The sequence below is a fragment of the Synchiropus splendidus genome, chromosome 16, assembly GCF_027744825.2.
Source record: "Synchiropus splendidus isolate RoL2022-P1 chromosome 16, RoL_Sspl_1.0, whole genome shotgun sequence".
Taxonomy (NCBI): domain Eukaryota; kingdom Metazoa; phylum Chordata; class Actinopteri; order Syngnathiformes; family Callionymidae; genus Synchiropus; species Synchiropus splendidus.
In genome coordinates, this window is record NC_071349.1 from 17,249,791 (window position 1) to 17,276,627 (window position 26,837).

General features: G+C 43.9%; 2 protein-coding genes across 12 annotated transcripts in view; one reads left to right on the top strand and one right to left on the bottom strand.

Annotated features, from left to right (window-relative positions):
- Positions 1–4,413, top strand: part of myo6b (myosin VIb) — a 31,259-nt gene extending 26,846 nt beyond the window's left edge. The window contains exon 33 of one of the 2 annotated variants that reach the window (XM_053844649.1): positions 1,407–4,413. In XM_053844649.1, the coding sequence (XP_053700624.1) occupies positions 1,407–1,606 (200 nt within the window). In that variant the 3' untranslated portion in view covers positions 1,607–4,413. The remainder of the gene's footprint in view (positions 1–1,406) is intronic. The other variant, XM_053844650.1, reaches the window with a different exon arrangement.
- Positions 3,653–25,624, bottom strand: impg1b (interphotoreceptor matrix proteoglycan 1b). 10 transcript variants are annotated; one of them, XM_053844654.1, is made up of 20 exons: positions 25,306–25,624; positions 25,007–25,240; positions 21,512–21,730; positions 17,854–18,020; positions 17,757–17,785; positions 16,453–16,487; positions 16,156–16,202; positions 15,935–16,084; positions 15,481–15,539; positions 15,212–15,408; positions 14,758–15,141; positions 13,018–13,622; positions 12,593–12,682; positions 7,138–7,357; positions 6,750–6,960; positions 5,321–5,506; positions 5,061–5,238; positions 4,663–4,746; positions 4,358–4,376; positions 3,653–4,184 (listed from the first exon to the last, which is right to left on the bottom strand). In XM_053844654.1, exons 2-20 carry the CDS (start codon positions 25,071–25,073, stop codon positions 4,165–4,167), a joined length of 2,967 nt encoding a protein of 988 aa, XP_053700629.1. In that variant the 5' UTR covers positions 25,074–25,240; positions 25,306–25,624; the 3' UTR covers positions 3,653–4,164. The 10 variants fall into 10 exon arrangements, 8 of the variants coding, with proteins under 8 accessions (XP_053700629.1, XP_053700631.1, XP_053700627.1 ...); XM_053844656.1 differs by lacking the exon at positions 4,358–4,376 and adding an exon at positions 21,927–22,055; XR_008412631.1 differs by lacking the exon at positions 5,061–5,238.
- Between the last annotated feature and the right edge of the window lie 1,213 nt (positions 25,625–26,837).

Here is a 26,837-nt window from a genome sequence, read left to right on the forward strand (position 1 = left end):
GCAGCTTCAAAACTGTAGCGCATAAAGCCATTCTGTAAATAAGTCAAATGTGACCAATGTGACCCAAAGTTTGGGATGGGAAGAAATTCACTCGTCTAGTTTTGGCGTTACAAGTCAGCGGATATAGTGAATTATATTACTTTCACTAGATTATATTATATCTGCTTCCTCATCTCTCATGCATCTGTGATGATGGTTGGGCGTCATCACTGTTCGCTAGTGATGGGCTGATGAGGCTTCATGAAACAGTGCCGTCATTTTCAGAGCTCAACAGGTGGCGCTTTCGAGCTAAAAATGATGATAGATGTCACGTTTGAACGGTAGTTCAAAACCAAAGATTTTAGAGCAGAGAGTGCCATGTAGTGGGCTCTGTTTCTTGAAGCCTCATAAGACTATCACTACTGTTCACAGCAACTATTTCTGACCACAGTTTGATGCTCTGCTTTACCTGGTAAAGCATAGCACTGGGGTCCAGTATGCCCTGCATATGGATGGCAAAGGGACTCTATTTCAGTCACTACAGTGGTACCTGGGTTCTCGACCACAATCCGTTTCAGAAGGCCGTTCAAGAAGCGATAATGTAGCTAACGGGACACGTCTGCATACAGAGGCTGCGTTATACACAATAACAAAGCGCATCGTGGGTCAGCTGATCGGTCTGCGCAGGTTATGTTTTTTCCGGGGCGTTCGAGTTCTGGATTTTCGTTCGAAATTTGAAGCAAAGAAATCTTGAAATTTTTGTTTGAACTCCGACTTGTTCGAAGTCCAGAACGTTCGAAAACCAAGGTACCACTGTATTTACTCCACAAATTTCTGAAACACATCCACAAATGTTGCTCAGATTAAAGTTGTCCGCCATTTACTTGCGTAAAGTCGTAACTCCATCAGGCTCCATATGCTCCTTATGTCTGTTTGAACTTGCATACATGTGGCCAAATATGTCAGGTAATGTGGCAATAAATTTTTAAGAAATTTCATTCAATAATGTCATAGAAAATGCTGAATTTCGCCCCATTGAGGGTTTGCATCAATTACTTTGGTCGTTGGGGAGCAAATCTAGAATGTATCGGTAAGAAGTTGACATTGATTTCAGTCAGGTAAGTCGCCACCATCTGAAACAAATATGCAAGTCATATATGAGTGAACCAGAGAGTCAGCTTGTGTCGAGACTGTTGGACCAAGAAAGAAGGAAGGAAGCCGAGTAGAAGAAGCAATACACAGACTCGCTGCGTGTGATGAGAAATATCGAAACGGTGAGAGGTCAAAAGCATTATCTCGCTGTCCCTCTGCTTCTCTGCGACTAACAGTGCGATCGTCTGTGAAAGGGTAAAGGTAGTGCCTTTGCTTTGCTAATTAGAACATGCTAACCAGTGTCGTTCGGTGGTTAAACCCGACCTTTTCAACAGGCAAGGACGACATGGAGATGTGCGAGCTGAGTCTGGAGGAGACAGGTTTGACCCGGAAGAGGGGCGCAGAGATCCTCCCCAGGCAGTTTGAAGAAATCTGGGAGCGCTGTGATGGAATTCAGTACCTGAAGAAAGCCATTGAGAACAAACAGGCCCGGCCCACGTATGCCACCGCCATGCTCCAGAGTCTCCTCAAGTGATCCACGGCGGCGAGATAAGAAGACGACAACCACCCTGAGTCATGAAGCTTGAACAAGCAAGTGGAATTATGAAGACCAATCTGCTGCCGCGGTCTGTGTGGAAGATAAACCGTCGAGAGGGTTGCTGCTGCGTATGATAAGCTCTTTTAACAGCTCTTTTTTAACCTCCTTTTTAGCCGTTCGGTCCTCATTCTAAGTAGATTTTTGTGTTGAAATGCTGTTTATCTGAGGCCTTAAATTACAAAGCAAATGCACAACACCGAGGACGCCTTAATGGGAAAATGTTTAGCATTTAAACCTCTATGTGTGTGGAAGATGAAATAGCCTAGCGATGCATTTACACGTTACTTTTGTTTTATTGACATTGTAATGGTTTTTCCTGCAAAATAAACCACTGTGAGTCTCAATATTGTAATTTATTTGTTTCTCAAAAATGTTTTCTATTTGTGTTTGGTTTGCGCATGAGGAAGCGTGTAACTCTAAGCAGGACTGATCATGTGATTTGTGTGTTTATGAATATTTGATAAAAGGCTCCCAGACACTAATCCTTCATACAATTACTCCGGTGCATGTAATTACACAAAGCGACCGCAGTTAACAACGATTGACGTTTCGGCGTTTTGATTTCCTCTCTGATGTTTTTGCCTTTGCACTGGGGTCGTGTTAACAATAAACCTTCGCCCTGCCGTTCCTCTGTAGCTTCATGAACGACTGGCGCGGACCGGCTGATTGGCTGCGTGTTGTCGTACTCCGTAATTGTGGGTGACTGACAGCTAACAAGATTAGCGCTCAGATTCTTTAGCAACAGAAGCTAATTCATTGCTGGTGTAATGGCGGGGTCGACGCTCAAACCGTCATCCCGACGTTTGAGATTGCACCTCGTAGAACGGTCCAGAGGACTGGCAACCTTCAGTGGCCCTTTGATACAGTTACCAGTGAACTGGTTAAGTATTCAGCAAAGATTTTCGACCGAAACTGGTAGATATTTGGGAAACTTTGTGTGTCTCCTTTGGATGCCTTTTTAATCGCTTTTCCTGAATTTTTCTTGAGCTCCGTTAGCTAGCATACGTGCATCACTAGTTTGCTCTAGTGATGCACCAATACCGATGCCAGTATCGGGTATCGGTCTGATACCTAGCTACTACTACTACGATTACTCATGCTCGTAGAAAGGGCACCGACACCAAGAAAACCGATACCACTTCACTTCTAATGTTGTCTTATGACAATTTTGTGAAATTTGTTTTTGTACTGCAGTGAAACTTGTGACCATCACCCATGTTGGACTTTGTGTGTGATGGCACAAGTAAATAGTATCTGTATCTTTGAGTACTCGCATGCAAGTAATCATTTTGTACAATGACGAGAGACACAATATATACTGCCAGAACTTGTTCATACCCAGACAAGTTGACAAAGAGTGACCTACTGATATGTTTTCTCCTAGAGACTTCGGTGAAATCCGATCCTTTCACGAACTGTACACATTACGCTCATGAATTCTCTGCGTGCAACATAGTAGCCTTGCGTATCCTCCGTGAGTTGCACCGTACAGTGGACATCGCCACTATTTTGTATCGCCTGTGACACTGTAATACCGACAAACAGTGCAAACACATCCAAAACACTGAAGGTACAGTGAGTTGTGCTCAGATAAATCTTTTTATTGTATTGTGTGTTGATGCAGTTTTTTTAAAGGTTTCCCCTGATATCAAGACTCAGAATAAGCATAGGTTTTGGAAATACTTTTATAATTGTGTTAATATTTTGTCGGGAATCCAGTTTAATGCGTATTATGCATATTTCTTATTTAACTTGTGGGCTTCCTGGTTTCTACTAGTCACAGTGTGCTCTGTCTATAAGTTGTGTACTGTGTTTGATGTAAATAAAACCTTTTTTTTTTTAAACACCAGGTGATGGAAGCGCCTATATTCATATGAAAAGCCACAACAATGAGGAATGGGATCGAGACGTGCCTCCAACTAGCAGGTACAGGAACTTTTTGAGTCGCAAATTGTCACATAACGTAAAGAAACTGAGCGGAAGTGATGACAAATTTCTTTTTATTGTTTGCTTTTAAATGTAAAATATATCATAAAAAAAGTCTTCCAAAGGTCAAGAGGAAAAAGCACAGTGGCTAATTCTAACGTCCGTTTGTAGCCAGCGTTTACATTCAGTCTCTCTTTTGGAACAAAATGACCTCCAACAACACAATCTAAAGGTGTGAGGACGCCGTCTGGAGTGTCCAACTGTAAATAATAAATACCTCATTGTGAGGAAAGAACAACCTTTTGCCAAGGCTATACAGGAACTGTCCTTACTGTCGACAATAAATATAAGGTTCTGATTTAAAACAACCTAAAACATCCATAGTTCTCTGTCTAACAAGACAATTGCATCACTATGAACATCGACTTCTCTCTGGTCTACATCCGTGTAGCACAAGGTTGTTTGTCGTTGCGAAACAAAAGCAGTCGTTGGGTGTGGTCGGTTCTCAAACGACGGTCACCTCAAAACGCTCGCTGTCCGACGTCCTTACGACGCGACAGCTTCTGTATTCATTTGATGGACGCCACGTCTGCAGAGGAAGCGGAAGACATTAAAGAATCGCTTGATCCATCAAACAAATCGTCCGGTAATTTGTCTTCATTAAAACGTCTACTGATTAAAATCCACACACACTTTTAAATCAGGAGGAAATGAAGAATCATCATCCATTATGCAGTTCATTAAAACCAGTATGTCTTTTACCTTTCAGTGCGTCATAGAGCTGTAAAATATCAATTGGAAACATGGTTGAACACTTTTGTAAGGCACGTCTTGCTTAAAAACTCTAAGAATAAAAGCACATTTCTATTGAAATTATGTGTTTTTTCTTCAACATTTTCCAAAGTGAAGAAAAAAAATGGCTTTTTCTTTTCTTTTTTTTCTTGAATTGACCAGGTGAAACACAGCTTTGGTTTCATTTGGTCACTCAGGGTTCCTCCAAAAGAAAAACATCATAAAACTTTTAAGATCAACTCTTCAATAAAAAACACCCGACAGGTTGGACTCACCTCGTTGTGTGGTATGCAGTGATGAAAGTCCACCATCTCTGAGACTAACTTTTCGGATCTGGTTGTGTAGAGTTGTCGGGGGATCTGTGGAGACACGCAGCTGCATCAGAATGTGAGTCAGACCCAATGTCTGACCTACAGCGCCGCATGCATCTTTCCACAGTCGATCAGATAAACACGGATCATCGGCTTGATCCTCAGAAAGCCTTCTGTTTTGTCCGGGGATTACGGCTTCAGAACGGCAGCTGAGGGTCTTCAAGATTCATCCGTCGCCTTCTGAGGCTTCGACGCCAAATTATCAGACGATCATTTTAAGATCTTAATCTGCTGATGTCAGTGCAGGTTAGTTTGTGTTAGTTAAACTGCCAGGTTAGTGGTTCTAATTCGGCAGCTTGTACCTCGATACTCAGATGTATATTTTCAATCGAAGCGTAAGGTTCCTGCTCAGAATGTTGCATAAGTTCCACACTCGGGGCACATGGCAGCGTGGACACTTGCGTTAAGGCGTCTTCGTCGTTCTCGAACACTGGGTTTACTCTTAGCGTATTCTCAAACACATAGGGGGAGGGGCTGTGCCTACAGGGGCAAGTAGACGGCAGCACAACACAACTCAGTCAGCAGGAAGGACAACCAAAAAACACTGCGTATTTTTACTTACACCAGAGTGACAGCCTTCCTCGGCTTTAAACACTTCTTGTTGACAAATATTAAAACGCCGATGATGGCGGCGATGAGGCAAACGCTTCCCACGAGGCAGGTAATGATTGTGGAAAGGTCAAGAGGAAGGGACACCTGCTCATTGCAACGTTCACCGTGGTAGTGCCAGTACTGGCCAACAGGGCATCTGCAACAGAAAGTATCGACAAACATGAACGCCTTTTTTTCCTGCAATTTTTCTAAATGTAGAGATGAGTAGATGAGGGGTCATGACACAGCACTGAAGGTTTGATGAGGTTTCATGAAACAGTGTCCTGCTTTTCAGAGGCCACCAGATGGCACTGTATTTTGGTCATGAACAACTAATTCATTGAAACCTCACATCATTTCAAGAGCACCATCTAGTGGCCTCTGAAAATTAGGCCACTGTTTCATCAACCCTGCAGTACTGTTTCATGATACTTTATTTTTGCCAAATTTTGTGGTTGTGAACCATGACACTGAGGTATATCTTGAACTTGTGGTCCCTCAAACCAAGATTATACACAAGCGTTGCATTCTCTTGTGATAGCTAGCGAGGCTAAAGAGCAAGCAAAACATTCTTTCAAATCTATATCTTTCAAAGGGTCAGATGAGTCAACTAGTGATATTGGTATCACGAAACAGTATGCCAGGGTTGATGGAACAGTTTATTAATTTTCAGGTGCCACAAGATGGCGTCCTTGGTTTTATTGAATTAGCTGTTCAAGTACAAACATTGTACAGCCGACAGCACCATCTGGTGGCCTCTGTAAATCAGGACACTGTTTCATGAAACCTCATTATCACCACTGCTGACAAAATTGAAAAATATGCATTTTAATTTTCCGAATTTTCGCGATTCCGTAGAAGACTCATTGATGTTGTATGGGTCTGGGATCCTTTCTGTGTCCGCCAATGTGAGTTGTTGCGGATAAAATCTGTGATCTTTTGTAGGCAGCGTTCTTGTTTGACACACTGTATCACTTGACGGACTCCGAACAGGTCCATCATCTTATTCATTTCAGCCGGAGCCTCATTCATTAATCCGATCTGAACAGCTCACCTCAGCCCTAACTACGTAATCCTATAATTTGATCTTGCCTTTTTCACTTTCATTTCAAGCCCGCAGTGCAGTTGAAAAATCAATATCTTCCCTTCAGCACCGGACCTGTCAGGTCAGTGGCGCAATAATGCCCAGTTTAATGGCATTTAATGAATTGTTTTTGCCTTGAAAACTCTTGGTATTGTTTTATTGACATTTAAAGCCTGAAACCTTTCGACGGAAGCACTATTTTAATGAGATTAAATTCTGGCCAGTTTTCAATGACAAGTGAAACTCAATGAAGCCTTATGCTTAAGAACAACTTGCGAGCAAAGTGTTGGCCCATTTTCTTGAGTCTCTGTTGTACCTGCAAGTCGCTCCGTGGCCCGGAATGATCTCGCACAGGCCTCCGTTGAGGCAGTAATCCGGCTGCAAATCGCATGTGCTCTGACACGGCAGACCGTCCACGGTGCTGTAGCCCGGGTCGCACAAACACTCGGCCTCGTTCGTCCAACTGTTGATCACGCAGCGGGAAAACTCGTTGCAAGACAGGAACTTGCAGGGGTCGGCTTGGTCCGCTGGCAGCAGAGAGAGGTGTCGCATTAACAAGTCAATTCCACAGACGGATTACGGCAAAGTGTCCATTAGTCACTGTTATTGCTCAACATACGCCTTATTTACGGCGAACTCCGGCTCCGACCTTGAATAAGCAGCAGCCAAAGCTTTCCATCTTATTTCCACAAAACCAATCTCACCTGGTTCTATTTCCAAGGAGCGGCTGTCGATCTCAATGTCCAATCTTTTGGCCGCGGCGCTGCAGAAGTCCTCCAGGACGCACTGGACCGCCTGGGTCACGTTGTACGGCACAGGCTTGTCCAGCTTCATCTTGCTGTTCACCACGACGCTGCCGTTCCTGAAGTTGAGGATCTCCAGCTGCTTGAATCCGGTCAGATTCGACTGCAGGTACGGAAGAAGCTGCGGAGGAACAGAGCGGGTTGAAAGGCTTCCGACACAGTTGGAATTCCTAGCACGCAGACGGAAGTTTGCTGAGTCGTGAGCTCAATCAGTGATGATCAATTAGTACTAACTTGATGTTAATTATTAATTAAATCCCAGTGTTAAGTAGCTATTCATGATTAAAGAATTAGTGGAAGAGTAAGACATGGAATTAAAATGCAGCTTCAGTGAAACGGAAAACTCGGTCTGCGCTCTTTAGTTTGAAGCCCCTTCCACCTTCATCCTCCACTTCACACATCGTAAACATCCAGGTTAGAAGTAACTTTTCACAAGACACCAGTTCACAATATGAGAAAGAACAAAATAGCAGGTTACATTTAATTCACCGACGAAAAAACTCCCTCGCGGACGACCTCATCCACCAATATAACAACTCAATATATTGTAATATAATTCAATGTGGTTTGATTACTTTTTAACTCCTGACATTGTTGACTTTTCTATTGCTGACACTTCTGCTGCCATATTCATCTAAATCCTTTCTTCATCACGTTTCAAAAACAGACCTTGAGTTCTGTGATTTGCGCCTCTCAAATAGACCCATTTACCGCTGACGTCGTCGCAAAATATGCTCTTTGCAGCGGAAGTGTATAGTAGCTCCATCTACATAGATATTTAGTTCACTCAACTTTTCAGAAGTAGAACACGCTACGTTATACGGGTCTAGGGATGCTTTTTACTGAGAGTTTTTCTGCTCTTCTGTCAACTATCCCCCGTTTACCAACTCTGAATGGTGAATTTTGAGGCTAAACCTGGTGCTAAACCCGGTTCTACACGCATTGCTCAATCCGTGCAGCTGCTTTCACACGCCTCTTGAATGACTGTGGACTTATTAGTCACCTAAAACGGCAACTATCGACAACGTGGCCGGTGCTATTCATCAGCTCCTGACAGAAATATCAAAACTCCAGAGCTCGTTGCTGCTTCAGCGAGACAATGACTTAGTGGAAGATTAAATGCTCGTAATATGAACCGACGAAGCCATTCGGGCCGAGAAAGGAGGTGTAGCCACCACGCAGTAATGGACCTGCATCAGTGTTCATTGATCTGAATCAGTCCTGGCCCGGCCACTTCGCTAAAGACAAGTGTGAGAGGCAGAGATTACGATGCTGTAGCTGGCCTGCCTGTACAGCGGCAGATAAGAGGCCTTAAGGAGCTCTGCTCTGATCGGGTTACTCCACTTATCACTGGAGGACAGTTTACCGGGATCCTGTTCGCGGTAGCTAATTGTCTCTGGAGTCCATGACAGGCCAACTTCGCCGATAGAATGACCAGGAACTGCAGTGCGGCGGCTCACACATCGCAAAGTTGCAGCTCATCCATTTGTCTTAATGCACAGCGTCACGTTGGAGATGAAGAGTCGAGATTAGTCGCCGGCCCGCGTCTCGGTGACCTTGACAATACCACTGAAGCTCTCTCAGCAAAAATGGCTCCACTCTCTGAAAGAACCCCGTTTAATCTGCGTTGTTACGAACAAGACCCCACAAACAGTCAAAGCTTGGCTCACAAGCACATTTGCTTCTCCACATGTATCTACTGGTTCTTGTTTTGGGAAACCCAGTGCGTCGCTCCATGATCAAGTATCGTATAAACACCTCCATGTCCAGTTTTAGTGGTTGCTGCACAAACCAGTAGGTACAGGAGTAAGAGGAAGGAAAAGCGAACTACACAAGCTTAGCGTGGATGAATCTATCACCACACAGTTAAGGTGCCATACTACCTGTGGGGTCCATTTAAATTGGCCTCTTTTCTCGCACCATTGCTTCCTTAGCGAAGGAGCCCATTTAAAGGAAAGCTAGCCGACTGATCCTAATGGGGATATCGACTGTCTACGGTGGATACTCACCAGTCCAAGCATCTGAACACATTACTTTTGCTTGGGAGCTAAATATATTGACTGAAAAGGAGAAACCCAGTTTGGGCAACCATTAAAGATTGGATATGGAGTGTTATTTCAGCGTGTTTACTCCGATGGTTTAATGCTCCAAAGTTGCCGGGCGACAGCCTTGAGCGTGTGTAGTGTGAAGACAGTCAACAGATTGTTACTCAGAGAAGCTCAACCATTGAGAGATGGGACATCACTTCTTAAGATGGAAGATATTTTTAGACTCTTCTTTGGTCCCCAAATGCTAAATAACAAACATGATTCCGCTCGCCGAGAAGATCAAGGGCCGGAAGCCAACTTTCCAAGTTGTTTAATATGGCCCGTAAGAGCTTTAAATACATGGCTTAATAGTACTACTAAGTTTAAAATAACCAAATACTGCATCACCCACGGTGCATCAAGATAGCATGCTCTTCAACTGGCTGCTTTTACAGAAGCAGAGATCGTAAATCTCAACAACTGATTTGGACGTGAAAGAAAAAAACAGTGCATCACGAGGCCAAAAAACACTGACTGTAATTTTTGTATTTTGAAACTCTCCCTGAAAGATAAAGTTTGCCGCTAGTAATCAAAATGGAGACTGATAGAGCAAGACTTGTTTGAATTTTGGCGATTGAGCACTTGAAGTGTCATTTATAGAGATGTTCCGTCGTCGTATAAAGAGGGACATTAGCTTCTAGGTATTGAAGTCCCAGAAAAACTACATGACGTGTTTAGAGCTCTTGGAAGACACATTACAAATGGACAGATAATGAGAACTAAGGCTGCTATCCTTGGTTAAAAAACTGAGTCAGTCGACGAGTCAATACTGGGTCTTGAATAGAAGGACCATCTATTATGTGTCTTGCTAAACTACCCTCAGCGGGGAAAGATTCGGATGAATCCGGATGCCATGTGACCCTTAACCTAGCCGCTGGAGTGTTGTCAACACTGCTCATGCAGACTATATGAAACATAGAAAGTTAGTTGGCATTCATCTGGTTTGTCTTCCACCAGCGTGTCCAGAGAGAGCGAACGTGGCAGCGCACATGCAGCTGTCCACTCAAGCCTGACTGATGTTGTGCTAAGCAGATTGGGCCCGTTTATATATGTGCAGAGCTGGAAGTGAGCTGAGTTACGTAAAGCCTCTTAACACAAGTCACAACCCTGCAACAGTCCAAGAGTGACTCAGATAGGGCCCCGTGACCCCGACTAGCCCTGGCCAGTTTATCCTCAATGACGTGTGCGGTCGAAGATGAAGCTGAAACTGTTTCTTACTCGTGAGTCAGTCGCATTAAGTCGCTGGTGCGAGAATCTTGCACCGCTGAGCAAAGTGAAGGCATCTCTCTCAGTCAGTCCAAAGGTCGTTCAGAGCACAGCGCCATCACCTGTCTGAACTCGGAACGCTCCTATTTTCCACTTACACCGTTTTCCCTTCTCGGAATATTTTTCATCGCAAATGATCTCAGACGTTTTCTTGTCAGGCTATTAAGAAATCAATAACCCTATTATGCGAATAAAACCGCATAATCAGCAGTTGTATAAGCATCGTAAACAAAGGAGACAGTAAGTACGGGTCTGTCAAGGTTAGTTATCGTCTTACTGGCAGTTTGATGTGCAGTATTTGCACATTAAAATCAATTTCCCAGAAAGGAAAGGAGAAATATAACATTTTAGGGTGGCTTTGAGCAGCCTGTTTGTCTCATGGAAATTAATATTCATTTAGAGGCAGGATTTATGGACATAGCTCAACATGTCTCTGTGCGAACAGCTGCTGCTACCAATACCAGCGTTCAAGCTATTTGTTGTATATATTTTGTTTATTCAGCCAACAACATCAAAAGACAGGATCACAGGAAAGTCATTGTGAATATGCAACTGTGTTTCAGGGAGCACTCACATATACTGAAGTGTACCGTGCCTTCAAGACGTTTTCTAGCTTGCAGATTTGCGTCCCAGTTGAGAGGTTTACACGCAAGCGAGGACCCCCAGTATTTGAATGGATTCAGAATGTGGCTCAAAAACACTGCACATTAGTGATGGGATTCATGAAACAGTGCCTTCATTTTCAGCGCCGACTAGATGGCACTCTCTGCTCCGAAAGCTTTGGTTTTGAACAACCTTTGCAATGACACCATACATGCATTTTAAACTGAGAGCGCCACCTGCTGAGCTCTGAAAATGAGGACACTGTTTCATGATGTGTCATATTCAGCCCATCAGTAGTGCTCATAAACCTGCCTGCAATGCCTTTGTTTTAAAAGCTAAACACGCTTCAGCGTCAAAGTTTCAACCTGCCATGTCATTCAAAACAACATCCAACACTAGATTAAAGCACATCACCAACTAGCTCACCAACATCGCAGAGTTTTTGGTGTGGGCAGATATTGAAAATGTTCTAACATGACACTCAAGCACACAATTTTTTGGGAACATTATTGATAAAAAACATCAATGTAATATGTGTGACTTAATGCCTGAAGATCCCTGCTGACATATTTTAGATACATTTGTGCAACACATTCTCACTCCTATCACATCATCAGGTGTATTTTGACTGATATACGAATGCACAAAACCCTCTGAGCCTCTCTGGTTCGGTGATCGCCAACAAAGTACCTCAAGTCTCTATTGTTGTTAAAGTCGGTACCCTGTTTCCCAAAAACATGAATTTCATTTGTGCTTTTGTTTGCCTGTATTTGTACTTTGTCCATTGGTGTTTGTTAGTTACTAGCTGCCAAAGATAACGCCTGAAAATAGCAACACTAAATGAAGCGACTGTCAAGAGAGGAATGTTTTGCAACTCAGTTGCCATGTGACATATAGATATGCACAATAAGCCTTAATTCGATATGCAACATGACCAGACCGGTGAGAAATAGACATTCAATAGTTAGTAGAGATGGGTGGATAAGGTTTCACGACACAGTATCGAAGGGTTTATGAGGTTTCATGAAACAGTGCCCTGCTATTCAGAGGCCACCAGATGGCACTGTCTGCTGTTAGACTTGACAACAACTATGTCAATGAAATGAGGACACTGTTTTGTCAACCCTGCAATACTGTTTCATGATGCCTCATCGACCCATCTCTAATATTTAGCATGGTACAGCTAAGTGTGAGTGCACCCTTCGAAAAGTCTTTAAGGCAAACAGAGAAATATTTTGCTAATACCAGCACAACAAAACACATAACAAGGTTGTAGTAATCTCCATGAATTTCAAAGGTGATTTGAAGAGTTGAGGTGTTAGTTTGGTTGGAGTTAGTTACTGCATGACGGAGAGGTTAGTTGAGGACTAGAATGGCTGTGACGTCGAAAGACAAAGTACCGGTATGGAGGCTAAAATCTTCTGTCTCTTAGGCTCATACTTTCTGGAAGCTCCAGGGTTTGGCGGCGTTTTGGGCCCAGAGTGCTGTGTCTAAGCAAAACACAATCATGTGACCAACGTAATTCATTCCTTAGCGCTCAACCTTTAAATTTGGCTCAAGTCATGGCAAAGATTTTAAAACGGTCACAACAGCAAATCCACATTCAAAGTAACATTTTTGGTTGGCAGGTTTCAAAATAAGGCTTGCTGCAAAAGAAAAGTGCATCCTTACATGTGCAGGTCAGTCAAACCCAGACTAAGCACCATTTTGGGAAAATCCTGTTCAAACTGTTGCCGACACATATTTCTACCTGCTGCTACAACAGAAAGTACGACAACAGCATGTGCATAATCATGATGTCCAGCACGAAAGCATGTGTACCTACCAGCTCCAGAAAGGTATTCTCCAGTGATTTATACTCTGGCGAGCTCTTGTTGAAAAGGTCATCTGAGAATATCATGTTAGTGACCCTCAAGCTAAAGAAAACCACCAATTCCTTGTTCTTTTCCAAAGCTGCCGTCAGAGGAGTGCTCGCTTGTCTTATCGCCGGTGCTGCCGTCGATCCATACATTCCTTCGTCGTACTCCAACGGCACCCCGCTCCCGACTTCCTCCTCCAGCGGCTGCTCCACCTCTATCCCTGCTCCTATTTGAATGGCCTCGACGTCCTCTTGAAAATTCCGAAGAGAGGGATCGGTTGAGCTCGGGGTTGCACCACTCGGCGCTCCGCTCGTAGCGCTGTTGATTTCAGGGGGTTCCGTGCTCGCAGTAGGCGCAGGCTTGGGTTCCTCGCTTGGTTCCGTCTCGTGAATCACGTTCCCGATAAATGATTCGGTTGAGGCCATTTCCGTGACTAACACTTCTTCTGTTGTCGTGGTAGCTGTGGTGTCTGGCAGGACTGCCTCGACTGTGGTGGGTGGTAGATCAGGTTGCGGGGCTGGTGTTTCGACTGGATGGTCTACGAGTACTTCCACATCCGCAGGCTCAGCTTCTTTAAAGCAAAATTCAGATCACAATATTAATGTTGGCATCCTTGGAAAGGAGCGTTGCTTCTTACAGCCGTACTAATCGGCGATTTACTTTATTATCCCCCCACGATTTAAAGCAAAACTATGGTTGGTGCCCTCTGGTCGGGGTTCCAGTTGTTTTATATCGCAAGCCCTCTTTTGGAAAGCTTCACATGAGGCCATTTTTGTTTTGACATCATCATTTCTGCTTCAATTCTTTCACCAAAAGATACTTTATATAGTCTTTATATCACGGTCATAAACTTGTGGCCCCCTGCTTGAAGCCTTCAGGAGGTGAAAGCAAAAGCAGATAAGCTTGGATGACTTTTGAAGTCATACGTCATACACAGTTTTGGCGGTGTGCAAGCAGAACGTGCTCACTCTCTCAGCCAGCGGAAACATTCTCGCGTGACATTAGCCCCGTGGATGGTTCCGAAGAAAGAAAGGAATGGCATGATGAGGAATGGTTAAGTAGCAGGAGGTTGACTTTCTGTGGTGAACTGCCGGAAGAAGAAGAAGGCTTGCTCTTATGACACAGTTTGGATCTCGAACTCTACCATCAGTACCCCACACAACCACCAGGGGGATCGCGAAAATGAGCTTGACTCCTTTTGTATGTATTAGGATGAACTTCTCCTTTCACCAGGTGGCGCAAGTGAATTTTCAACGTTCGTTTTATGGCGATATGTTACGTTACGTTTTAACAATCAAAATACCATTTGAGCCGCTAGTGCTTCTCCCCCACTTGGAACAGCCAATGATTCCCGTGTGATGCATTGAATTTATCTCCGAGGATGAGTGCAAGCAGTTCCTTAGAGTTAGCGAGGCAGCCATATTGCCAACCGCAGTTCCACGGCCATACGTCACACCAGACGCCGAACCTTCTATAAATAAAAAATGAACGACTTTCATTGAATATTTTCTCCTTTGATATATCGGAACACAAGAGCGGTTACCCATTTATAAATAAATAATTTTGACAGGGCTGCCGCGGTGATTTGTACCTTCAATATGCTAGCACGCATAAAAGCAATCTTCAGTACATTATAAAACAATTTAATGTTTGACTTGAACTGCTGTTATATAAGACTGAGTCGCTAAGCTCCAAAGGAATCTCACCTTCAATGGCCGACTCTTCTGGCATTTCCTCGACAACTTCATTCGTTTCAGCCGCTTCCTCAAACTTCGGCTGAGCTTCTTCTTCCTGCGCTGTAATGGATTCCACGGGCGGGTCTGGTGTTGAAGCGTCGCTTGGCTCCTCATCTCCTTCTCCCACTCGTGTGCTCTCATGTGCAACAGTAGAAGTCAACCCATACGGGACGTAAGGCACAGAGGTGTGTGATTCAGACTCCGCTGAGGAGTGCTCTTCCACCGCGACGGTGGGAAAGAAACTCTGGTGGGTTGGTGCGCTGCTCTCCATCACGGCCTCTGTGACACCGTCGCCTGAGATGACACCGTCGATAGGCTTCACTGAGAGCTCTGCCACCGGATGCACTGTCGTGACTGAACAGAGACGCCAGTCACTCAACCGCCCACACGCTTGTGGACAAACAGAAAAAGCAGACGTGCCCACCAGACTCGAAGTTCAGTGTCTGTAAGTCGATTGGGAGTAAAGGCTCCTCTTTTAAGGCTTTCACTATGATCTCCTTCAGTTTGGGAGCGTTGACATCGTCGCTTTCTTCGGCCGCCATCGCGCTCATGCCAGGGTCGTCACTCAGTTCAGTGTCGCCATTGAAAATCACAGCATAGCGCATCGATACGTCTTCCATTCTGAGGCACAATCCAAGTGCGTTTCAAGAGATTGCCAAAAAGAAAATTCGACAAGGGCGTGTTTTGACTCACCTAAACCCAAGGACGCGGATTTCTTTGAATCCTGGAACTTTTTTAAATACATGAGTCATCTGCGGAAGAAAGCATGCGGCTTAGTAAAAGCTTTATTCATCTTTATAAAGTGAGTTAAATCGGCAGGATCTTCTATCTGCTGTTGGCTTTAGCGCAGTTTCTGTGATGCTAGCAAGAAAGGGCAGTCACAAAAGGCACGCTGGAGTTATTGGGAGCTAAATGGAACAAAGGTTCGCTAAACAAAATGACGCTGACACTTGGAATCTTCATGTGCTGATAACTTTTAATCCAATTTTTGTTTTTTGGTAATGAGCTTTTAAAATGCTTCTGAATGTGGCTTTGAAATTGTAGATTCAAGGACAAAGTCAAATTAAAATTCCTCCAAAACAAGAACTAGGCTTCAACACTGTAAAAATCCTTTTACACAGTTAAAATAAAGCATGGTTTTACTCGCCTTTTCTGTTATCTCTCTGGAGATGTCATTAAACTCAGGAGCCGTGGGATCACTCAGGAGCTCGCTGTACGAAGGATCCGCGACGGTGACGCTAAACTCAACTATGTACTCCTGGTAGTTCTCCTTTATCATGTTGGGATCCACTTTAGTCTGAAAAATACAGTGCAGTTAAAACAAACGTTGCATTTTCAGCTTGAAAAGAATGCGGAAAGTGAACGCACCACGTCGCTCTCCGTTGGGATCAGAATCACCGGCGGAGTCCAGGTGCCTGAAGAGGTGAGAACAGTCAGTCATTACTAACCTGTAGTGATGGGTCGATGAGGTTTCATGAAACAGTGTCCTGATTTTCAGAGGCCACCAGATGGCACTGTCTGCTGTAAAATGCTCATTCAATGAAACCTCACATCCTTTCTAAACCAGCAGCGCCATCAAGTGGCCTCTGAGAACTAGGACACTGTTTCATGATACCTTATCTACCCATCACCACTAGCTAGGTATCAGTCCTGGGTTGAACTTACAGTCTCTTCCTGGCTCGGCAGTTCCTTCAAGAGGCCTGGCAAGACAACATTTTTGTTAACCCCTCGAGATAAAATAGCTTCTGTGTTACTTTCATCATATTTTCCATTTCAAACAAGATGCATTTCTCGAATGGACGGATTAAAGGCAGGCAGAAGAAAAGAGACAGACAACCCTGCTCAAAAAAGTAAAGGGAATGCTTGAACAACACATCCTAGATCTGTGGCTGCAATATTCCTGAGGAAACCGGATCTTTATGACTGAGGTTCTGAGAACAACATAATAAAAATATAAACAGGATGCAGTCGCACAGGTCTGGATTCAGACTCCAAACTAAAGTGGGCTTATCTGACCCAACCCGTGAGGAAGTTTCCCCTGACCCTTCACGATGTGTGTTGCCACCACGTGTCTGGGCAGGCTTCTCTCTGGAGGGATCGCCTCCCAAACCCAGAGCACAGGCGATGTGGCGGTGGAACAGTACATAATGTCCCAGAGGGGCTCGATTGGATTCAGGTCTGGGTTGCAGGCAGGTCAGTACATAGCATCAATATTGTCATCATGCATGAACTACTGACTCACTCCTGCTACATACTGGTGGAAGTCTGTTGCACAAGCATATAGTCAGACAGTGGGTCTGAGGAGCCCAAATGGTAGTCAGCCAACAGAGGTATCTGAAGACGTATAGAGAGCGAATGATGTGGCATCTCCAGACTCTCTCCCATCAGCCACACGTGCAACCAGGTGTGACCACAAAACCCTGAAGATTTCAGAGTGCCAGTGGGGATTCTACCAACCCTGGTGGTATCTGACAGATTCCGTTGAGCCTTGATCATAGGCCCAACTTGCGGGCATTGACACCCTGTTTTTTGCACATTTGAAGTGGCAACATGTGTATTAGCCACCAGCTCCAGGTCATTTTGCACTGCTCCTCTGATACCTCTATACTCAGAGGAGCAGATCACTTTCCTGCTGCTGTAGAAACGTGGTTGTACCGTCCCGAAAGAGCTGCTTCCCTTCTCCACTGCGGTAACAGTACAATACTGGTGAAATCCCAAACTATTCTGGCAGAAAGAATAAGCTGAGTGAGTGTGTGGAACCATTCTTTTATCGACTCTTTTTGTGTTTTATCTGCATCGCTTGAGGTGAAACTGATAAACCGTCTGTCTTGACTGTTGTTAAGTTGCATTCTAACAGTTGTGTCTTCCCCTTTTTTGAGCAGCTTATAACAAGTTAACCACCTCTACATCGCTAGCTACATCATCACAGCACAAGGACACTGGGAATATTAACTACTATTCGCACATACCCTTCAATTTCAGCTTGTTCCTCCACCCGCTGAAAGACCGAAACAAAATCATTAACAAGACTGCGGAGGTTTGTTGGACACAAGACGGAGCACTGACCTTGGCAACCATGTCAAGGTGCTCCTGCGAGCTGCTGAAGTTCTGGGCCAGGTCGTCCATGCACAGGTTCTCATGCTGGCAGGCGTACACCCAGACCCTGTACTCCTCGGAGCTCGGAACCCGGTCCAGAAAGATGCGGAACGCCTCCCAAATGGCCTCCTGACAGACTGCGGAGATTCCACCAGGTAGAGATGCAACAGTGTGAAATTTGCATGGCACCAACACCAAAACAAACAGCTATTATCATTAGCATCCTGGTACGTTTGCAACGCGTTCAAAATGTTCAGGAAATGCGTGAAGACACTCAAATCATTCAGCGCCGTTTTATTTTAAAAAACAACATGCAAGCGTTTAGGCCAACACAAATGATGCATGCAAATCAAATGAAGCACAGTCGCACCACTGCATCTGCTTGCCGCACCATCGCTCTATAAATAAGGGAAAAAACAAACACATCATTATCATTCTTTGGTGAATCAGGTCATCTGGCTGAGGCTAATGAGAGTGATGACAGAAAAGTGCATCACTTCGCAGCATATTATCCGCAATAACAATAACAAGTCAATAAGAATCTGGCGCCTCAATTGAAGCAGTGACGAAAATATTGTCCCAAATATTTATCCCCAACTCGGTTTCTACTCATTACAATGGTATTTTTATCATGAGCCTGACACACACACACCTGCTTCAATCTCTATCTTTGTGAGGACCTCTCACTGACATCATGCTTTCCCCCTAAACTAAACCATCCAGAAGTCTCAACCAAAGTTGAACCCAGTTATAGCTATTCTGAAGTTTTCATTCTCAAACTGAGACTTAACCTTGTGGGGACCGGCAAAAATGTCCCTACAAAAGCACAAGGATAGATAAACAAAAACACACACACACACAATAATGTGAGGAAACCTTTAAAATCTCTGGGTCCCTTATTGAAGCATGACAGTTTGATAGACATGAGACGCGTCATTTTCACATTAAAGTTAACTTGAATGAATGTTTAATTCAATTTCACATAATAGTTTTAACTTCATTTCGGGGATGGAAATGGAGCAGAGTAAAGAACAGCTGGAGTTTCTTTTCCAGGTTCACATGTCTCCATGTTTCCAGAGTCCTGTCTTATAGATACTTGTGTCTAATCCAATCTGACACAGTAGTAGTAGCACAGCTGCTGAAGACTGTAACACGTGAATGGACTTACCTTACCTGGTGGTGACGGAGATCACTCATCATTGTGTTTCGTCCCATCACAGAGAAGCCTTTGCTTTCCTTCTGCGTCCTTATTAAAAGCCCATGTGGGGCCCTTCTTATCGGAGCGGTAACGCTAACTGTCATGTACAGAAGTGACATGCATGTGTTTATTCTTCTTTTTTTATCTCGAGATAACTGTTATCTCGTGATAATTCGTATCTCCAGATATTTCGATCTCAAGGGTAAATGTCAGCGCATGCGTCGCTGCCTCTCTGGCAAAGCGTTTTGTAGACATCCACCTGTAACCTCCACGTCTCCCACGGCTACGTAACTGTTGGTCAACGTTGTCGATCACTGTCTGAAAGTCAGACTATAGAATGAGACTGTAAGCATCTGATCAAGTGCCTTCTGCTCAGAATAATGCCATATGTGGCTAAGCTATACGTGTTACGCAGCCCTCGTAGTACGGAAGTGACATGCGTGACTTTATTTTTTTTTATCCCAGTTATCTCGTGATAATTTTTTTCATGAGATAAATTTTTTTTTGTGATCATTTGTATCTCGAAATTATTATTATCTTGTCATGACCAGATTTTGTGAATAAATCTCTAGGTAGAGTCAGTCAGTTGTGGGAGGACAAGCGCCATGGACCGACCAGATTTTTGGTCATTTAGGTATGACTCACACGGAGAGTCTATATGGCTTAGCCACATGTGGTATTACTTTGAGCAGAAGGCACTTGTTCAGATGCTTAAAGCGCAGCCACGTATTCTGTATTATGATGGACAACGTGGATGAACAGTTACAAAGCTGTGGGAGACATAGTGGTTACAGGTGGATGTCGACAAAAGGCAGTTACGCAAAGAGGCAGTTACGCATGCGCTGACATTTACCATTGTCTCTTGAGATAAAATCGAGTTACCAATCATCTCGTGGTCATTTTTATCTTAAATCTAAAGTCTCTAGATTTGAAAAACATTTTATCTCAGGATAAAAAAAAAATAAAGTCATGCATGTCACTTCCAGGGCTCTGTTGTCTTGTATTTTACCGTGGTGTATCATTTTACCAGTAGCTGTTACATTCCGAGTCACAAGTCGCTGCCAACAGACTAGGCCCAGGGCGAAGTCGACCAGAGCCTTGTTGCTATTGTTCCAGGCATGTTGGGAATTTAATGTTTTCTTGGGGAAAAAAATGAATTATTTCACCAGTATAAGGAGTTTATTGCGGCTTTGTCTGAGTCCAGCACAAATTACAGCCCATAATTCCCTCCGAGAGCGTGATTGCATCCCGACAATGAAACACATCATGGCTAACTGCTTAATGACCACGTTTGTCCGAGAGAGGCTGAAATGAAGGAGGATATTGGTTGACGCGTGACTATTTTGCTTCAGTCCACTTTTATTCTGGCCACTTAAATCTGACATCTTCATTACATTTCCTCGGTGGCGTCTTAGTGAAATATGAAGTGCATTGTTGAAGGTGCGTCTGTGTCTCTGCAGCGTGGCTTTGGTTGACATGGTTACCATGAAGAGGACGCGCTCACGTTTTCTGCTCTTGCTCAGGAATTCATTTTTTTCTTTCGTGGAATGAGACGTTGACGCAGTCGATCTCTATTGAAATAAAGCGTGAAATCACAGAAAAGCAGGAGTGACGTCTGAGTGTAGTCGGCATGGCGACGGACGTGTGGTTGACGGAGAAGAAGCCCACAAGAGATACCATGACGGAGGGCATCATCTGTGAGGAGGCACGAGCCATTTACACTCATTTGCAGCAGCAGACCCAAGGCACTTCAACTGCTCTGTGAAGGCTCTCGAGGCAAGAAAACATGTTTATTTCTTTACATTATACAGTGGTACCTGGGTTCTCGACCACAATCTGTTCCAGATGGCCGTTCGAGAAGCGAATTGTTAGAAATCTGAATCGATTTTTCCCATCACAATGAATGGAAAAAGAACTAATGCGTTCCAAGCCTTAAAATAGTCTTTTGTAGGAGTGAATGTAGAGTGTCTGCTGCAGGTGGCTGTTCCTCTATGTGTGTGGCCGCTGCATGTGGGAGGGGTTGCCGAGTGAGTGAGGTCTCTCCAGAAGTGAAGAGGTGCCCGGTGCGTGTCCAGCTCTGAATGTGCGCTTCTGTGCAGTTTGGCTGTGACAAAGTCATAAACCAAGTCACGCTCTGTCCCAGACTGGCCTCATCCCTGTCCCAGCTCCAGCCCACACTCCATTCAGGTGTGTTCTAGTGGTGGAGTGCACATCTCTGGTTGTAGTTAATTTTGCTGAACAGCCTTTATCCTCTGCGGCTCTTTTCGTACTAAAAAAAACGTTGCTTCCTAAAAAAATATATTCTCAACAAAGTAATAGATGAAAATCTGCTTGATAATTCAAGACGCACTTCACCTTTACTCTTTTCTAACAGTCTTTTAACCACCAATCTATGCTCTTCCAAAACCAGCCATGGTGTGGAGGACCTACCTCGGAGCTTGAAGTAGGCCCGGTGGCTGCCGATGACAGCTTTCATGGTCTCCTGGGGACAGACCTTGACCCCCGTGGTGAGGACCGCCGCTGACCTCTTGGCTCGAGCTCCATGTCCGTCCAGGTGGACGTCTGTTTTATGTCTCACTTGTCTGGAGGATTGTAGAAAATGACGGAACTTAACATCCCTGAGTCCAGGTAAGCCAGGATGCTGGAACTCTGCGGGAATACAAAGAGAAGATTTTCAAGAAGGTTGGGTTCCTCTTATCATCCTTCACATACACGTGTGCTGCTTGGCTTTGTATCGTGTCTGTAACTCATTGTAACAACACACAATGGAGAGCTATAAACTCCGCCGCTGCAATCTTCTACAGAATGACTATTGATTATTGTCATGTCTCCTTGGAATGTTTACCTGTTGTTTTCTCCGGAATCGTCTTCAGTTTGTCCTCAAATAATCTTTTCTCGTCTCATCTGACTGAAGAAAACATCGACTCCTTCCTCGAGTCCAGTGGGAGCAACAGGCACTCGAATAACTTTTTATCTAGTGGTGGGATTCGATTAAAAAAATTAATGTAATTCATTCGAGAATTTGTGTTTAATTCATCTCAATTAATCACAGTTTAACTGTATAACAATATTTGCCACAAGAAGCCACATTTTTCAATTTGAATGAATTTTGTATATGACTGAATCAAATGATGGATACATTTAAACAACAAAATGTATTTCGTTTATTTTGCCTCAGTTTGACAATAGCACAATAAATCACAATGGTGGCTATATTCAAGTTTTTATCTCACCTTTTTTAAACTAAAGCTCTTTTAATGTCTTGAAAATATTTGTTCAAGAATTTCAATGTTATAAGTCCATTCAGAGTGGTGGAAACCCTGGACATTGTGTAGTGAAAAACATCCCTGAACAAAAGCAAACAGAAGCTTTTGTTTGCTTTTGTTCAGGGATGATTCCTCCATGTTTGTTGTTGTTGTTCTCATCCTAGCTGCCACGTGTCTTGTGCATCAGTGGGATCAGTGGAGCAGCAACTCTGGAGAGCAAACTGTTTTTATTAAATTAAATTAAATTAAATTAAATTAAATTAAATTAAATTAAATTAAATTAAATTAAATTAAATTGTTAAAGTCCCACCACTACTTTTATCATTTCAGCGCCTGCTTTGTTTGTTTTTTTTTCCAGACAAATGTGAATGAAATTGGACAAAAGCTAACTTAAGTAGCTTAGCTGTTTTCTGGCCATTAACTATGCAGAGCATTAGCTGGGGATTACGACGTTTCCTTTAAACTGGACAATTGTCCGTGCGAATTTAGCGCCGACCGCCTCTCAGCTGCGAGCCATGTATATTTGAAAGAGTGACTTTGCGAAGTCCTCACTTTGAAACGGGGAGAAATTCACTGCTGAATGCACAAAGAGAACTGGCCTCATTTCCTGATCACCTTACTTCAGAAAACAAACTCAACACACTGGGGAGGAATTATAACACTCTAATTCCCGTCTTATACACGACCCAGAGCTCCGATCACCAGGCACATTATTCCACAGAAATGTTTCATAAGAAAGTCATTCATTGTGATGCCAGGTGGCAAACCTCAGTGGACTTCCTAAGTCATTAATCCGGGATTAATGAGCCCCCAAACACCGACTGCAGGAGAGAAACTTTGAGAGACTTCACGATAAAATAGCTTCACAGTGCTGATGTTGATGTCAGACAAGAGCTCGGTGCTGGAAGAGGCCCAACTTTCAGGCTTAAGAGGAGGGTGCGGCGTCTTATCCTGTCATGTCGTGCCACGAACATCGACGAGTGGAAGCAGGATGTTTGCCCCTTTCAAAGTTTGCTTTGGAAATTCTGAGGCTGAAGTGAGTCTGCCCAATGTGCAGCTTCCATCAGGACGTGAACTGGCAGAGCGATAACAGAATGAACAGCCAAATAATCCAATAAATTTAAAAAAATTGCGGCGATTCATCGGCTCACCTGAAGGTAGTTTCTTGACATTGGGACCTGAATGAATGGCGCCACCCGTGGTTAAACTAATCCCGTCCGAATAGCGCCGTGGATCAAAGCCAACCTGCTAAACCTTCTGTCAAGCACAACTCCTTTTTTTTGGTTTTTAATCTGGTTATTTACTGTGGTAAACAACGTCACAAGCTGGAATGTGTCACATCGACCGCTGCATTAGCCGGGGCCTTCTCACTAAAATATCTGGAAAGATTTTGAAGGCCGACTTGACACTAAATGAATGGGGTCTTTATTTCACTCTGACATTTCATTACACGGTCGTCTCTGCAGTTTCAATAACAAGTCAGAAACGATGAGGACGAGGAAGAGAAAGAGGAATAAATCATCTGCCCGTTTTAACAGGGCTGACTTTTCCATAACTGTTTTTTTAGCCTTGTTCTTTTTTTTTTTTTTTTTTTTTTAGTAAAGTTCATATTTCACCAACTCAAATTAGGTATAAATGCTATATGAATATTGGAAAATATGCAGATGACAATGGTTGTTTTGTTTTTGTTCATTTTTTATTTTTATTTCAATTTATTTATTGGTTTATTCATGTTTATATTTATATCCTGCTGAAAAAGGGGTTTTCATCGTTTTTTGCTATGGAGGCACCAAACCGAAATAAAATATAGAAATATTAGTTACTTATTAAAATCTCAGTTTTGAAAATTTTAACATTTCAATTTTCAAAATAACATTGCACATGTTTTTGCCTCTGGTAATATTTAAGACGTAAGGTAAATATTTGGCACGTAGAACCAAAGTATCTTTTTCATAACTATTCTTTCATAAATAAACCAAAAACAACGCTGCAGCTGAAAGAAATGAAAGCCAATGTCCATTCACGACGGAGGACTACGTGTTGGAATCAGTCTCTCCGCTACACAAAGCTCGCCTTCCTCACAAATTGGTCCGAAAACAGCAACATGCCAAGAATGTCGAACAATTAACGTTTGCGCTGACGGACCCTGATCTTGTCTGACAGCCCGGTCCGGCTTCAAAGACTGGGGCGGGCCAAAAGGTGGGCGAAGTTCTGGACAACACGGCAAAAAACGTGAGTGAGAACTGTGTGAGCCGCAGGATACGGCACATGCACACGGACGAGGCCCTCGGCAAGAGTGTGTGGCCGCGAGAAGCTTCGCCGCAGAATTACAAGCCAGAAAAGATTAGCGTCCTGCGACGCGGGGAACAGAATGGCTTTTGTTTCCTTCAACATAATGAGCTCACCCGGGCACATCGCACCGAACAAGACAGCCAGCGCCGACGCAAATCTTATCACTGATAGAATTATGCTATCTATCTCATCTGTTGTCTGTCAACAGCCATTTCACTCAGAATGAATACGCCGACCTCAGACTGCCTCGCCGGCCGCTAATGCTCCTGCGAGAATCGTTGAGATGATGAAACGGCACAAGTTCTTCACAGCCAACTCCGGGTGAAGGCACTTCTATCAGAGGGGATTATCGCAGATATAATCTTACCTTTGAATTGGCTGGCTTGGTGGGTCAGGAGACACAAAATGAAGAAGAGTCTGGACCTTAAAAGCATGGTTTAAGTGGTTCTCATGCCCAAGGTTGTCATTAGTGTGGAGACCGGGCGCAGACACCGCTGGAAATCCAGGAGGTCATGGAAAGTGCAGAAAGTCTTTTCAGGGGTCCTAGTCCGGCGCCCGTGCGGAGAGCTTGGACTCCTGGCCCGTGGACTTGTGTTCGGAGCTGCAAGTGTGACAAGAGTGATGAGGTTAAAAAAGCAGCTTCCGTTTTGGGTCTAATCTCTTTACCTTCTACTTGTTGCTCATAATCCCTGCTGGGCCACGTGGCCTCATCCTCTAAGCCTCCTTCTGGACCCTTGTCTGTTGGCTGCGCCAAGTTGGGGATGTACAAGGTCCAAGGATTCCACCTCAGTGATTCCCCCCTATTTGATTACCGGTGCTCAGCCTCTTCGTGTGTCCAGGTCATTCACCACCTCGGAGCGTTACGCTGATAAACGTCTTAGTACGGTCGGCTAACCACCTTTATTTCGTAACAAAAAAAAACACCAACTCCATGGATAATCCCAATTTGTAGAGTCCACACAAGTGCCCCTGTCAATCCTCTGCTCGGTTTTCATGGAATGGAGTTGTGGTGTGGGGGCACTTCATGGTGGGACGGATCATCTGAGTCCCCGCCCTCATCTCTCCCTGTGAGAAGGATTAGCCGCTCTTGTTAGTTGCTAACAATTTGCTGCAGTAAATAAGCCTCTTCAAGTGGCACGTAATCCTTCTTCTGACAACATAATCTGAATTCTGAGAGATTATGGTCACCTGAATCATAATCAAAACTCAACCCAAAGTGTTTTTCCGGACCATCCGGTGGGGGAATAGTGCCACGGCAACAGGAACTCATGGTGTCAGTCAATGCCACGTAAATGCCTTTCTTATGTGAGGACAACAAAGACTGCCGTGTACTTTAGCAGCCCAGAACCTCGAAGGCTATTTTAGCACACAAAAATACAAGTACTGCGAAGGTGTTGACGTATTTACATTTTTCCCAAATTATGGAGAATAAACACCAAATAAATTGCCTGTATTCTCAGCCATTATTCCAAAGACTTTTACAAGGTTTAAGAGGTGAACTTGAATGTAAACCCTCCATCTTGGCACAGCAGTCGTGGGCGTTTGGTTGGATGGGAAGCATCAGTCATTTTCAGGTCTCAATTGGATTCAAGTCTAACTCGTACCGAAGTCACGCCACTGGTGAGGCTTTGTGCTTTGGGATATCCTCCCGCGGAATGCTAAACCATTGCCCAGAGTGCCAGTGAGCAGGCTTTCATCCGGGATGTTGTTGTTGGACATCACAATGTTCATCTTGTCTTCGACGCCTGGGCGACTCAGTTGGCTAACTATGGATTATATGCAGTACTTCCTCCGCTACTGCAGGGGCAGCAGTGAGTTTCATTCAAAATAAAAGCTGCTATTAGCTGTAAAAAAAATAATGCTTTAAAGGATGTACTCAAAATCATGTTTGTTTGAGGCTGTTTGTCTCACTAGTAAAATCATATCGCAGTCATAACATCGTGGAATTCTGTGACCGATATGTAGCTTATTTAGAAGCTAGCGCTAGTCTGTCCCAGTGATTTCTGTCATTGAAATAATGGCCGCTGTGACGCAGTGAATAAAGCATGCGGTTTTGATTTATTAAAGTCCCACAAATTTCTACTGAGTCAGTCACATCACCAGCTCCGATGAAAACCAGTGGCAACCTCTCGGTGCCCTATTGGGACTCAAAGATAGATAGATAGATATATGATGGATGGATGGATGGATAGATAGAT

Excerpts from the sequence above, each read along its gene's own strand:
- impg1b (XM_053844652.1), bottom strand. The coding sequence starts at position 25,073 with ATGCTTTTAAGGTCCAGACTCTTCTTCATTTTGTGTCTCCTGACCCAC. Across the intron at positions 15,540-15,934 it reads CCAGAGAGATAACAGAAAAG|ATGACTCATGTATTTAAAAA; the intron begins GCGAGTAAAACC and ends TTTCTTCCGCAG. Across the intron at positions 6,961-7,137 it reads CTCCTTGGAAATAGAACCAG|CGGACCAAGCCGACCCCTGC; the intron begins GTGAGATTGGTT and ends CTCTGCTGCCAG.